The sequence below is a fragment of the Lissotriton vulgaris genome, chromosome 2_1, assembly GCF_964263255.1.
Source record: "Lissotriton vulgaris chromosome 2_1, aLisVul1.2, whole genome shotgun sequence".
Lineage (NCBI taxonomy): Eukaryota > Metazoa > Chordata > Amphibia > Caudata > Salamandridae > Lissotriton > Lissotriton vulgaris.
The window spans coordinates 751,195,035-751,209,734 of NC_141687.1; the positions used below are offsets into that span (position 1 = coordinate 751,195,035).

At 45.7% G+C, this 14,700-nt stretch overlaps 1 protein-coding gene across 1 annotated transcript in view; it reads right to left on the reverse strand.

The window, feature by feature from the left end:
* The window catches only part of ABCC8 (ATP binding cassette subfamily C member 8), a 1,237,886-nt gene that overhangs the window by 12,422 nt on the left and 1,210,764 nt on the right, over positions 1-14,700 (reverse strand). Inside the window, exon 36 of the mRNA XM_086954145.1 lies at positions 4,175-4,278. Coding sequence (XP_086810271.1) covers positions 4,175-4,278 — 104 coding nt within the window. The remainder of the gene's footprint in view (positions 1-4,174; positions 4,279-14,700) is intronic.

The following is a 14,700-nucleotide window of genomic DNA, read 5'->3' on the forward strand; positions in this document are numbered from 1 at the left end:
CATTTCGAGGATTTAACTGCAAGTCTTATTTTCCACAGAGCTTAGAAACGTCTAAAATTGCAGTTTTCAGCGCTATTTGAAACAAACTATCAGTTTTTTATTAACCGAATGGCTGTTATCAAATATCCACTCTTGGTCCTTATTGTTCCTTTCACACCATAACACTAGAAGTACATAAAAGTGTCATGTTTTTTGCATTAATATCTATATATGTTTATTGTGTTTTTTATTTTCCCCCCAACATATACTTACTAGAATGATGAACGTTTTGATTTTTTCTGTATAGGTTACCTACATGTTTTTTAATAATACATTTTGTAAATATCTAAAGCTTGAACACAGCTGAAGGCAATATACTATTTTATACCTGAAAGACGACTTTTCAAGTGAAACAGTAAAATGCAAACTCAACCAGAAAAGACACTATTAAAAATACTGAATAATGGGTCAAATGTTCTAAGGGGTTGTTGGTGTGGCATATCCTGTAATTCACAAAATCCTAGGATTTACAGCTGGAAAATCCCTTTTTCATATGTATCAACCCTATCTGAATCACAAAATGGAATTTCTGACCCATACCGAATCACAATTTTAAAGGGGCATGCGAGGGATGTTCCTTCCAAATTGTGACTTGATCAGGAGCCAGAACTACATAGGTAATCGTTTGCGATGACCAAATAGCGAATTTTTGCAATTCACTATTTAGTAATCGCAGGTGCGGCCAGGGCTGGACTGGCTACCGGGCACTTTGACATTTTACAGATCTGGGGGCTGATTTTGTTGATGAGGACATGCGTGTGCAAAACGAAATTCGTTTTGCATTGTTGATTTCGAAGCACACACAGGTCTCCATCTACGAAATTAGCCCCCTGCAGTGACATCAGCCCCCAGCTCTGCAGAATACCAAAATGCCCTGTAGCCAGTCCGGCCCTGGGTGCGCTCCTTCGCTATGGCGGAGCAGCGTCGCCCCACTGCTTTTAAGCAGTGTGAAGAAGAGAAACATAACATTTTAATAACTTTAAGTTATTTTCATTTTATACTTTGTGACGTGTCCTGTGGCTTTGCGGGCGGGGCTGCTGTGCTAATGTAAGGGGAGAAGTGGTTTGCCCACTCCTGAGTGCGCAATTACTGTTTGGTCGGCCCTTTTGTGCTGCCCAGACCAGTCTTGCACACTTCCCTGTTCTTCATGCAGGCTGCATACAGGGTGCATGGAGAACATGCCCACCCCCAAGCCCCTGGTTGAGCGACGTGTCATGGTGCTCAGACACATTGCTGTACTACACATTTTGTGATTCTCTGTGGGTCGCAAATAGACCTACCTTATGAAAATTAATGAGGTAGGTCTCGGTTTGCGACCCATTGGGAATTGCAATAATCACCAGGATGGTGATTTGCAGTGGTCAGGAGACCACCATGTTTGTGATTGCTTTTCAATTAAGCATTCTTTTTTTAAAATGCAGCCCGTTTTCATTAAAGGGAAACGGGATGTGTTTTCAGAAGAAAAATGTTAAGTTTTCTTTTCATGTTATAAGAGTAGGCAGTGATCTGTGGGACCACTGCCTACTCTCAAAAAATGCTTTTACAAACATTCACAAAGGGGGAGGTGTGCTATAGGGGCCCCTTCCCATTTGCAAATGGGTTACAAGTTGGTAGAAAATTGCAAATGTTCTGCAACTGTATTTCGGTAACAAAACATTCATACATGCCACTGCGATTCGTTATTAGGAAGGGAGGCCATAAATACGCCCCATCCTAATACCAAATCACAAACTCAACCTGAGATTCACAATTGGGCCTTCGTACATTAAAAAATGCCTTTTTGTGTTCGCAAATGGCTCGATTCTGTGAAACGGGCCATTTGAGTGCGTAAAAAAGCTTTATACATCTGGCTCCTGATATTTTACCAATGGTTTGCGTCCAACCACAATTCTGGTTGTGAACATTTGATTAGTTACTCCCAAAGTTGGGGTATTAACCAGAGACTCCTGAAAGGTTTTAGAAGTCTCTGGATGCTTTTTATTGCCACTGTCTCTGAGTAGGTTTTACAAGTGCAAGAACTGATAGGGCTAAATCAGAAACCTCCTCCTGTCCTTAGGTGTTGCTGGTTTGACCGATTTAACATAATTTCTACGTTTCTTCATTAATTGGGTCCAGCAAATGCCAGCTTCCCTCGAAAGGTAGTAATCGCTATTGTCGCAATTGTACCTTGCTGGTTTTGTACCAGAGAACTAGATGGCTGACTTTATCTAGGGCACAATCAAACCAGTCCCAACAGTTGATCAAGAATTGAATTTTCCTTAGCCTTCATGCCTCACCAAAAGCTCACTGTTTTGTAGGAATGGGGATTCACAGGACATGAAGTGCAGCTGCACAGTCTGAAAAGAGCAAGCCATACCTGTACCTTCATTCCCCCCAGGTAAATCCTCTGCTATGCCCGGAAGGGAAGGGTAAGCTTCAGACGGAATGTTCATCTTTGAAACACTTCTGTTATTTCAGGCTACTGTCTCCCATTTTGAAGCTGCTAAGAAGGCAAGTAGGTGGTGCCTTTTTAGGAGCAAACCCCAGTTCTGACCTCCCTTTGTCAGTATCTTGGTACAGTTTTGTTCAGGCTTGCTGAAGTTGCAGTGAGTGCAACAGGAGGGAAAGCGTTGGATAGCGAGTGGGTAAAAATTACTTATCCCACTCCAGAGAGTGCAACAGTAGGGAAAGCGTTGGATAGCGGGAGGGTAAAAATTACTATTCCCACTCCAGTGAGTGCAACAGTAGGAAAAGCGTTGGATAGCGAGAAGGTAAAAATTACTATTCCCACTCCAGTGACTGCAACAGTAGGGAAAGCGTTGAATAGCGGGAGGGTAAAAATTACTATTCCTACTCCAGAGAGTGCAACAGTAGGGAAAGCATTGGATAGCGAGCGGTTAAAAATTACTTATCCCACTCCAGAGAGTGCAACAGTAGGGAAAGCGTTGGATAGCGGGAGGGTAAAAATTACTATTCCCACTCCAGTGAGTGCAACAGTAGGAAAAGCGTTGGATAGCGAGAGGGTAAAAATTACTATTCCCACTCCAGTGAGTGCAACAGTAGGGAAAGCGTTGAATAGCGGGAGGGTAAAAATTACTATTCCCTGTCTAGTGAATTTAACAGTAGGGAAAGTAAGGATTTAATATATTAATACAAATAAATTAAATATCAATACCAATAAAACATTAATTAAAATGAATTGCCAATTTAATGTTATGTAATAATTAATCAATTATAAATACAAATACATATTAGTTATTAAGATTAATTATCTAGTCATAATTAATTAACAACTAATTATTTTTTAAAGAAAAAACTAATTAATAAAAAAAAATGATTACCAATTAATAAACAGTAAATTAATTATCAACACACATACATTATTTTTAAGGTGTAATTAATTAAAATTAAATTACTTCCCACCCTATTCCCCTATAAACCCACAATCCACTACAGAAAATAAAGTAATACAATTATCGTAATTATCAATTAATAAAAAATATTTTTTTAATCAATTAATAAAAAATATTTACTAATTAACAATTAATTAACAATAAATAAAAAATCAATACCAATAAATAAATAAAAATTATTTACTTAATTAAAATTAAATTACTTCCCACCCTATTCCCGTGTAAACCCACAACCCGGTACAGAAAATAACTTAATACAATTAACATAATTATCAATTAATCAATTAATACAAAATAATTACCAATTAAAAATTAACAATTAATTCAAAATGAATACCAATAAATAAATAAAAATATTTAAGTAATTACAATTAAATGACGTCCCACCCTATTCCCCTATAAACCCACAACCGGCTACAGAACTAAAACGCAAAATTAAATTAAAAATAATTAGTAATTTCTAGAAATTAATATTACTTACCTTCAATTCGATATTTTGACCACTATATTCTGTCCATTCAATATTTTGTCCATTCTATATTTTGACTTCGATATTTTGGTAATTCTATATTTTGAATTAAATATTTTGTATTGTTACCGTTCATGTCAGGGTAGGGCTGCTTTCAGGTAGCTAGCTCACATCAATGGTACTCCAAGTTTCAGTTCAATAAAAACAAAGTAATAGAACTAGGACAGCATTTAAGTGCAATGACATTTCCATGCAAACAATAAATGTGTACTACCTAGACCCCCAGGAAGAACTTTGACAAGATGTTTAAGCTGTGCTATTTCTAAAGCTTCCCACAGCATGCTGTCTGTGCATTTCTTCTCGGGGTCCAGATTGAACCTGCAACAAAATAAAGTTGTTTAAAAGAGACATAACAAATGTGTATCTGTTTTTCCTTGTAAATATAATCAACATTCAACCCAAGGAAGCCTTAGCAGTTGATAATACTCTGAACCCTAAGGCAGCTCTGAGGTGGAACATGATGCAGATGACCAATGAGAGTCTGGAGCAACTGCAATATCTGTGGGATATTCATGAGTGTTCATCTCAGTTTGATTCGTTCATGTAGCTACACTCACACCTTAAAATATCATTGGTATTCTGTTTCTTCCTTTCTTGTTAAACGTGGAGGATTGCCATGTGTAAAAGAAGATTGAAGTACCTTAACCTCCTAAAATTTCAATGGTTGTCCCTGTGTTTTGCAAAATAATTCTTCAATTATTTGTAGGAATTTCAGAAATTGGGAGTTACTCGTTTTGTCTGTGTATCATGGACAGATTCTATAATATTCAATAGTAGTCATCCAGCTTTAGTCATTCATCGCGTTCCTCTTTCATTTTGTTAAGATTGATGTGTCCAATAAAATTAGGAGGTTTTTTGTTTCTCTAGAGGTCTGTGATATTACAACCTGGACTTCCTTGATGGCCCTATATCCGTTGTGGCCTGGTGCCCATTTGGAATCTCCTTAATGCAAATATGTTACAATGTAGATCATAAAATATTGCTAAATACCTATTACTTAGTAAAACATTTTCAAGAAAACCAAATGTGCTTCAGTATGTCTTTACATGAATCAAATGTCCATTCCTTCTCTGCTTCTGAACTGTGCATGAGTTCTAATTATTGGAATACTAAGAGGCCTATTACGATGGAGTTCGGCTTTTCGACCCCCATCGTCGGTTTCAATTCTGTCCGGTTGATTATGTATCAGCTGGTCAGAATTTAAACTTGGCGGTCATTCTGGCTGGCTTACAATGGGCTCAAGAAGCCTGTTGACCAGTTGGAACCGGCTTAAAATCCCAGAGGGCAGGCCTTTCCTCCTTTGGGAATACGATACATGGTTTCGGGCATGGTTTCCATGCCGGCCTGTCTGACATAAAAGTGTTTGGGGGCCCTTAGCAAGGCCTCCGGTTGGACCCCACTGTTGATCGCTGCGCCGTGTGGCAGGCACCTCGGTGCAGGGATGAGCAACCCCCCCTTTTCCCAATGGAAGTATGTATTAAGGCTGGTTTACGGCCATAATGCTTGCTCCCGTAGAATGCGGAATGTGCTCAGTCGCATCCTAATGAGGTCTGTCGGTCCCATTTGCGAGATGTTTCAGGCAGATGCAAGTCCGCCGAACATCATAATTGCCACCTAAATGTTTTGCTATCAAGTGGAACAGTGTGCATTGGCATTAGGATATGAATCCACTTATTGCTCCCCGTTTGCAAGACCTGTAATCACGTGCACATGTGATGCTCTAGAACTTAGCTTTCACTTAATGATGATCAGAAGAAGAGACAGCTCCTCCACTAAGGCAGGAGAGCGTTACCTTACTGCTCTTTGAGCAGGAAAAATAAAAGGATAATAACATAATTATTAGCCTTATATTTTTCACAGGTTTTAGGCTGGGTTAGGGCGGGGTGGGGTTTGGAGGCACAGGGAAAGGAGTGGTTTGCATACTCCAAGTGCCCGTGAGTGATTGGCCGGCCAAACAGTCATGTGCACTTTGCATGTTCTCCACCAGGCTGCATTCAACAACCTGTTGGGGAACATGCTCAGGCCCCTAGTCCCCATCTGAGCACTGATCCACGGTGCTCAGACCAATCACAATGCTGCATTGCAGTGTTGTGATTGGTTATGCAGAGCCTGGGTGCTTTCTGGTTTTGGTACTTGCGAAGCAGAGAAGAGATACAGCCAGCGGAATAGGGAAGTGGTATTTTTAGTTTTTTAAATGTATTTATTTTAATTATTAGCACATGTCACATCATAAATTTCCAGTCAGGTAGTAAAAGGTTTGTGCACCATTTACAGCCACTATTTACAGCCTGCTTATTCGTACATCAGGCCCTACAACACTTGAATAGGTGCATAAATGCGAGCAAAATGTCCTCAACCTCTTTAAAAGTATATCTGAAAGCAGGGAAGGACATATTCTTGGGATATAACTAGAGTACACACCATCCTTCCCTTATTTCAAGAATTTACATCTGGATACAGACATGGGAGCCAATTCACAAAGGTGTGTATTTAGTCCTACAGCTAGATGTAACTCTCCAAATGTTTGCTATTCATAATTTCTGATTGGAAATTACACCTAAGTGCAGACTTCCCAGTATGCCATATTTCTACACCTTACCAAAAGTGCACAAGGCACAGAGACCCCCTGTGGGGCACCCAATCATCTCAGGAATTGGTTCTATCTTAGAGCCTTTATCTACTTTTGTAGATCTTTTCCTGTGCCCCATGGTGAAAGATATGCCAACATATCTTCAAGACACCTAGTGTCATTTGACGTAGAATCGGTATATACCTCGATCCCTCAGGATGAAACCTTAGAGGTCATTAACACCTTACTGATGGGGAGAGACCTAGATTCTATAACTCCCGTTCCTTTCATCATGGCGTTTGCCACCTCTGCAATGAAGGATAACTTCGTTAGGTACGAGGACACTATTTACTTGCAGATATCAGGCACGAGTATGGGAAGCATTTTCACTCCAAGTTTAGCGAATCTTTATGTTCACAGTTTTGAACAGGAACATATCCTAACATCTACAAATCCCTTCCGTGACTCGATACGTGTTTGGAAAAGCTATATCGATGACATCTTAGTCATATGGCAAGGTAACACTGATGATCTTCAACGGTTTTTAAAATGGCTTAATAGACGGAATAGATTCTTGCGATTCACAGTCAAACACAACAAGATACAACTGGCATTTCTAGATTTACTCTTAACAACTACCTCCTCAGGTCTCCAATCTGAACTTTATAGAAAACCGATGGCTCGCAACTCGTTGCTTTGTTATGACAGTTTTCATCCTAAGTCCCTGAGGAATAATTTGCCATACGGTCAGTTTTTGAGAATCCAAAGAAACTGTTCCACAACGGATGGTTTCAAAGAACATTCCTCAGCCTTATCAGAACAGTTGACAGCAAGAAAATATCCTAAAAAACTGATAAGTCAATCCCTTAAACGGGCTGTAAATAATAACTGAGAAGCACTGCTCAAAGTTGCAACTCCCAAACAGAAGACAAAACAAATGACCTTCGTCAGTACGTTCAGTACAATGTCAAATGACATTCAAAAAATTGTAAGAAAACATTGGTCGATCCTCAATACAGGACAAGAATCCATACAGCCTCCTCTTTTTGCTTTTAAACGAGGCCCGAACCTAAAAGATCAGCTGGTCCACACTTAACCAAAGAGTAGAGCTCAACATGTTGTGGGTACTATGTGGGACTTACCGGCTGTACAGGACCACCATCCTTGTGGCACATGTGCAGCCTGTCCTCTGACCCGCAAGTCGGTCACTAAAGATATTGGCACAAATCGCCCTTGGCAACAGAACAAGTTTACCAATTGTAATAGTGGCAGATTAGTGTACATGATCACTTGCCCATGCCACTTAAGATACGTAGGCATGACAACACGAAAAGTTAAATTACGGATTTCTGAGCACAAGAGCACAGTGCGCTGTAAGAAACAAGCAACTAGATTGACAAGTCACTTCTTAGAAGCAAAACACAGACCCACTGACTTTGAATGGACGGGTTTGGAACAACCGTTCATTCTAGATCATGTGACAGATATACACAAATATCTCCTGATTAGGGAACAGAAGTGGGTGTTCAGACTAGGGACAGATAAAAGAGGTCTAAACGACGAGATTCCGTGGATATCATTGTGAATCACATTACTCTAGTGACTTTGTGTCTTGTTTCTAGAGATTCACATATATCATCTATGATTCTTTACTAAGAAAATACCTGGAAGCATAGAAAATTATGTGCTGTGGATTTATTCCTCACATTAGCCTTGTTACAACACAAGGTTGTCAATAAAGTTTCATACACAAGACTAAACATTGCTAGGATCCAAATGCACTGCTTTAGCTTCTGATAAAGTTAGCGGTTACATGAAAGCCTGGTCATGTTTGATTAATATTTTTGAGAACAACATATTAATGGTAGTTTGTCTTTCATTTTACAATATAGTCAAGGAATCGTTTTTTCCTAGATCTCTTTGACAATTCACGTGCCAACGGATGCATCTGCATGTCGATTATGGTTTCTCTATCTCGATATGCACGTGACTTCATCTAGATATATATATACAATTATATGTTTTAATAGGTGCCATTGTTTGGGCCGAAATATTGATGCACATGTAACATAACAATACCAACCAAATTTGTAACTGTTACATATGGAAAGGGGCGACCACTCGGTCCCCCTGAACGTATGGTAGGGGGCCCGGATCCCCCCGGGAAACCATTTTGGGCGGGGGGCGTGTCTCGGCTGGTATGCCCAAAGCGGCGTAGCCGGGGCGCGCCTTTTCCCGCCCAAGGAGGGTTGTCCCAGACACCTACACCGTTGGCCACGCCCCGTAGGCGTACCAGGGGAGGGTACACGCCCTCCCGAAGAGGAATAAAAGGAGCAACAATCCGAAGAAGCAACCTCTTGTTCCGGTGCTTGGAAGCTGCACCCTCTCGTTGCACGTGAGCCCTCGACGGAACAAGGAGCAATTTTTTGAGAACTTGTAATTTTTGTGTTTCTCTTCCAGGAGCCTTCTCTCCAGCGACTTCGGACCTCCGGATCCAGGACCTCGTTGAGCAGCTAAGCAGCAAGGGTCGAGTATCCGACAACGATGCCTGGCAAGAGGGCCGGAAAGAAGGCAGGGACGGAGCAGATGCTCCGCATGCTGATGAAAGATATGGCGAGCATGAAAAAGCAGATGGCGGCAATGAACAATACGGGCAGGCCGAAGAAGGTCATCGGACCAGCATTGCCGGGAGTAGTCCCCGCAGGGAGAGGTAAAAGGGCCAGGAATAGGGCGGCAGGGGGGGAGGCCCCAGTTCCCGAGTCACCCCCGACAAGCCCAGTTAGTCCAGTCGAGGCCCCAGTACCGATCCCGGATGCAGGCCAACCGATTCCGGTTGTAGTTACGCCCACCAGCGAGGAGGAAATGCCTCCGGAGTTGGCCGCCCAGTTGGCCGCATGGTTTGGAAAGAGTACCGAGGGTGCGGCGGCACCCGGAGACACGGCCAAAGAGGCTAGGTTGCTAATGAAGCAGTTGCGGCAATCGCGAGATGCTGCGAAGGCGAATCTCCCTCTTGTCCCCTCACAGATTCCCTCGGAAGAACCAGCGGCTGGCGGTGGAAAATCAGCGGGACCAGCTATGGAGTCTGGTAAGCAGCCATTGCCAATGGCAAATGGGGGGTCTTTACCTTCAAGGAGGGAGAAAGTAGTTCAGCATATTCCACTGGCCACGAAAGAAATGATTTGGGCTGATAAATATGTAAATATATTTTCACTTCTGACTGACCATCACGAGATTGAGTATGTTAAGGCTCAGAAGGATTTGTTGCATCCGAGTGTGTGGCGCGCAAAAATGGCGGGCTTCAGGGTAGATGAGACTATCTCTAATTGGGCCAAGGCCTTTGGGATGTTTACTGCTATTATGGGGGAACGTAAGCCAGAGATTTTGACTGAATTGGCCTGTTATCAGACACGCATAATGGATTTCTATGAAACATATGAGGGCGATCAATGGAGGGGTTATGATAGTAAGTTTCGTAAGGCCAAGGAGCACGATTCGTCTCTGACGTGGGACTGTCTCGACTCCGTCTCTTGGCAGAAGCAGCTCCTGCCGGGCACGACGAAGTCGTCCTCGCTTGGCGAGTATTGGTCGGCGCCCTCCCGCCATCAATCGGCGGCGCCCTTTCGAGCAAGCCCCGCTGGTGATCACCAACCCCGGAGTGGTAGGAATGGGGGTAGGAAAGGGGTTTGCTGGAATTTTAACAGAGGCAAGTGCACGAGGCCACAAGGGACATGTAAGTTCAGGCATGAGTGTGCAGGATGCGGACATTCTTCACACCCAGAGAGTTCGTGCAGGGCCAAGAATGGGGATACCGGGGGTAGAGGAGGTGCCAAACAGGTCTAATATCGGGCGCGGGGTACCACTACCTACCCCCGTAGATATCATGGCAATGATCCCCTGGCTAAACGAATACCCTGATCATGTCTCCGCTGGGGTGTTGCGGGACGGCTTCTTGTATGGTTTCCACATCCCGGCGGGGGATTTTAGGGGGGGGCTCCCTGTGTAAAAATCAACTGTCCGCTCAGCAGCACCCGGTGGTGGTAGGAAGCAAGATTGCGAAGGAAGTTGCCCGGGGCCGGGACGCCGGCCCATATAGGCACCCGCCAGTTCCTAATTTCATTTGTTCACCGTTGGGAGTAGTCCCCAAGAAGGACCCAGGTGAGTTTAAGTTAATTCATAACTTGTCGGCTCCTAGGGGTCTTTCGGTAAACGATGCGATTGATCCAGGAGTCTGTTCAGTGCGGTACGCATCCTTTGATGAGGCCGTCGCCATGTTGAATCGCCTGGGGCCCGGAGCGCTGATGGCTAAATCGGATATTGAATCGGCGTTCCGGTTGCTCCCGGTACACCCTCAGGATCAGCGTCTGTTAGGTTTTGTGTTTCAAGGACGCTATTACATGGATAGATGTATGCCAATGGGTTGCTCCATCTCTTGTGCTTATTTTGTGAAATTCAGCTGTTTTCTGCAATGGGCGTTCACCAGAGCTACGGGCTATACACAGGTTAAGCACTACCTAGATGATTTTTTGTTCTTGGGGCCAGCCTGTGACACGGAATGTGCGCAGGCTTTACTGGAATTTTGCAATCTCATGAAACGGTTCGGCGTGCCATTGGCACCGGGGAAAACGGTGGGGCCATCTACTTCACTCGAGTTTCTTGGAATTGAGCTCGATTCAGTGGAGGGATGCTTCCATTTGCCCAGGGACAAAGTAGTGAAATTTAGTGCCTCGCTAGAATTGTGCATTAGCAAAGAAAAAGTAACTCTCCATCAGTTGCAACAAGTGGTGGGCCAGCTTAACTTTGCCCTCAGAGTGATACCAATGGCCCGCCCCTTCTCCCGCTCTATTGCACAAGCCATGGTCGGTCTCAAAGAAGGACACCACCGCACGAGACTGTCTGCAGAGGTTCGCCAGGATATGCGCATATGGTTGGCATTTCTGGCGGATTTCAACGGTCGAGTGGTATGGAGCAAGCCACCAGCATCCTCGGACGAGCTGGGTTTGTGGACCGACTCGGCAGGGAGCGTAGGATTTGGCGCCATCTTTGGTAATCGATGGTCGGCGCAAACATGGCCGGCGTGGTGGCACACCAGTGGGCTCACAGGTAACATTGGGTTTCTTGAGTTGTTCCCCATTTTTGTGGCCCTGAAGGCATGGCCGGACAATTTTCGTGATCGCTCAGTGGTGTTTTGGTCCGATAACATGACCGTGGTTGAATGCATAAATAACCAGGCAGCACGCTGCAAGTGGATTTTGAGATTATTAAAGGAAATTGTACTACTGTGCATGAGACTGAACGTTCAGTTTAGGGCAAGGCACGTGCCGGGTGTGCTGAACCAGGCGGCTGATGCACTCTCTCGTTTCCACATGCAGGCCTTCAGGGGTTATCTACCTTCCGCGGATCTGGTGGCGGCACCATTTCCCGAAGCTCTCTGGTTACTCGGTGCCCCGGATTACAGGACCTCGTGGGAGCCAGCCTAGCCCCCAGGACATGGAAGGCGTACGAAGGAGCGTTTTGTTCCTATTGTGCATTTTTGGGTCCAGCAGGAGGGGATAAGTGGGGGCAGGAGGAGAATGTACTGAAGTTTTTAGTGGCACTCCACAAGGCAGGCCGATCAGCAGCAACGGCCAATAGGCACCGGGCCGCCATTGCATTCATGGCGCAGGCGTATGGCATCAAGGACCCCACATCGTCCTTTTTGGTAAAGAAGGCGCTGCGAGGGTGGCAACGCCTCGAGGGTCATAGAGTGGACGAGAGGCGCCCGATTGGGTTAGAAAGATGGTCCCTGTTGATGTCGGTGCTCCCCGCGACATGTTCCTCCCAGTCAGAAGCAGTGCTATTCCGGGCCGCTTTCGCATTAGCATTCCATAGAGCTATGCGGGTGAGCGAGCTGGTGGCAAGAAATAAGAAGGATATGGGGGGAGGCCTGTGTCGGGAACACGTTCAGATCGAGGGTGATTCAATGGTAATCACAATAGCCAGGTCTAAAACCGATCAGGGTGCGATGGGGCACAGTATTGTTGTCCAGCGCATGCGAGGGTCCCCCATGTGCCCGGTGCAGTGCGTTGAGGAATATCTGGCGCAAAGGGCGGTAGCATGGGGGGGAAGCTTGCTGAGACACAACGACGCCACCCCACTGACGAGGTTTCAGTTTCAGCGGGTGTTAACTTTGGCAATCGCTGCAGCAGGCTTGGACCCGAGCGATTTTGGGACCCATTCCTTCAGGATAGGGGCTGCTACAGAGGCTACAGCCAAGGGTCAGAGTGTGGAAATGGTAAAACAATTGGGACGATGATCCTCGAACTGTTATAAAAGGTATGTGCGATTGCACATGTTGTGAAGCCAATGTCATGCACTCACGCTTCTTGTCTTTTGTTTGGTTTACAGTGTCGCGAGCTTACGAGGCGGGGCGGACTGTGCAGTCGACCCGACACCTGGGGACCAGCGGTCAAAGACCACCGGCTGTGGAAGGAGTGGTGTGGGTCGTGGGCCACTCATACGTGAGGCGTGCCGCGGACGTATTCAAAGCAGGTGACATGATTCACGCAGCTGGGGAATACTTGTACAGGGTGACCTTCCACGGAAGGGGCGGGCTCTGTATTGGCCAGTTTCAATGTTTTGTCGAGGGACTGTTAGGGTGGACAAGGTCACCGCCGTCTATAATCATAGTACATCTGGGAGGCAATGATGTGGTGGCGCTCGGGCGGCGAGTACTCCTCGAGCGGGTTCTATCCACTGTTAGCTGGTTGGCAAAGAGGATTCCGGGGTGCACGATAGCATGGTCACACATGATTCCAAGGAAGGTGTGGCGGGGGGCCCTCTCTGTGTCAGCTTTGAATCATTCAGTAAAGAAAGTCAATAACAAGCTTGGTAGATTGTTTCGTTCAGCACAGTTGCACAGTATTCCGCATGGATGTATTCGGGGGGATCACATGTATCTCGAAGATGGGGTTCATTTGTCCCGGGAGGGGAATGTCTTACTCATAGGAGACTTCATAGCTTGGTTAAGGGGTTTGTGTAAGCATGACCTTTCGTAGGAGTGTGGGGGGTCCGGATAGCCGGTCAACTATCCGGCCTGTGGCGGTAAGGTCATGATCGGTGAGCAGTAATTTTAAGGTCCCTAGAGGAGGGGCGCCACCCATTCTGGATGGGAGCGCCTGGGGGGAGGCGGCCATTGGCCCCTCACACGGGGAGGCGGCACCCATTAAGTATGGGGTCGCCGAAGGGAAGGCGGTCATAGGCCCCTCCCAGGGGAGGAGGCGGCTCGATGTCCCTCCTAGGAATTTCCCGGGGCCAGGATATCCGCGACAGCGGATGTGATGTACAGTGTGGGGTGGGAGGGGGGTCCACGCTACCTTCTAGACACCTCACACGAGTCCTCGGACGACCACTACGATGGCGTCGAGTTAAGTAAAGGGCCCCCGCTAAGACAAGGGAAATTGGAAGTTGGCACAGAGGTACAGTCCTCTGTGCGCCCGCCACTCACACCGTGAGGGGGGAGTTCTGGTAGTAGGGATCTGACACCGGTTAAGACCTTGCCGTTGGCCCGTAATGTTAGGCTGTACAATTTTATTTAGAAAGGATGCATTTGCAGGATGTTTAGACTCGGCTAGGAGAACCTTTGTATTAGAGATTTGTTAAGGTTAGCCAATAAACGTGTCTGCATCGGAATGTCATAAATGAAAATTGTACATGATATGAAACGTTTATTTTAATGTTTTAATTTTGTTTCATATTTTAATAAATACGGCCGGGAGGGTAACTCCCTCCCGCCTTCCAAAAGTTCAGAACTGCGTCCATCTTCCCATCCTTGGGGATTGTGTTGGGAGGGGGTGACAGGCATCCCGGCCATATGGAAAGGGGCGACCACTCGGTCCCCCCGAACATATGGTAGGGGGCCCGGATCCCCCCGGGAAACCATTTTGGGTGGGGGGCGTGTCTCGGCTGGTATGCCCGAAGCGGCGTAGCCGGGGCGCGCCTTTTTCCCGCCCAAGGAGGGTTGTCCCAGACACCTACACCGTTGGCCACGCCCCGTAGGCGTACCAGGGGAGGGTACACGCCCTCCCGAAGAGGAATAAAAGGAGCAACAATCCGAAGAAGCAACCTCTTGTTCCGGTGCTTGGAAGCTGCACCCTCTCGTTGCACGTGAGCCCTCGACGGAACAAGGAGCAATT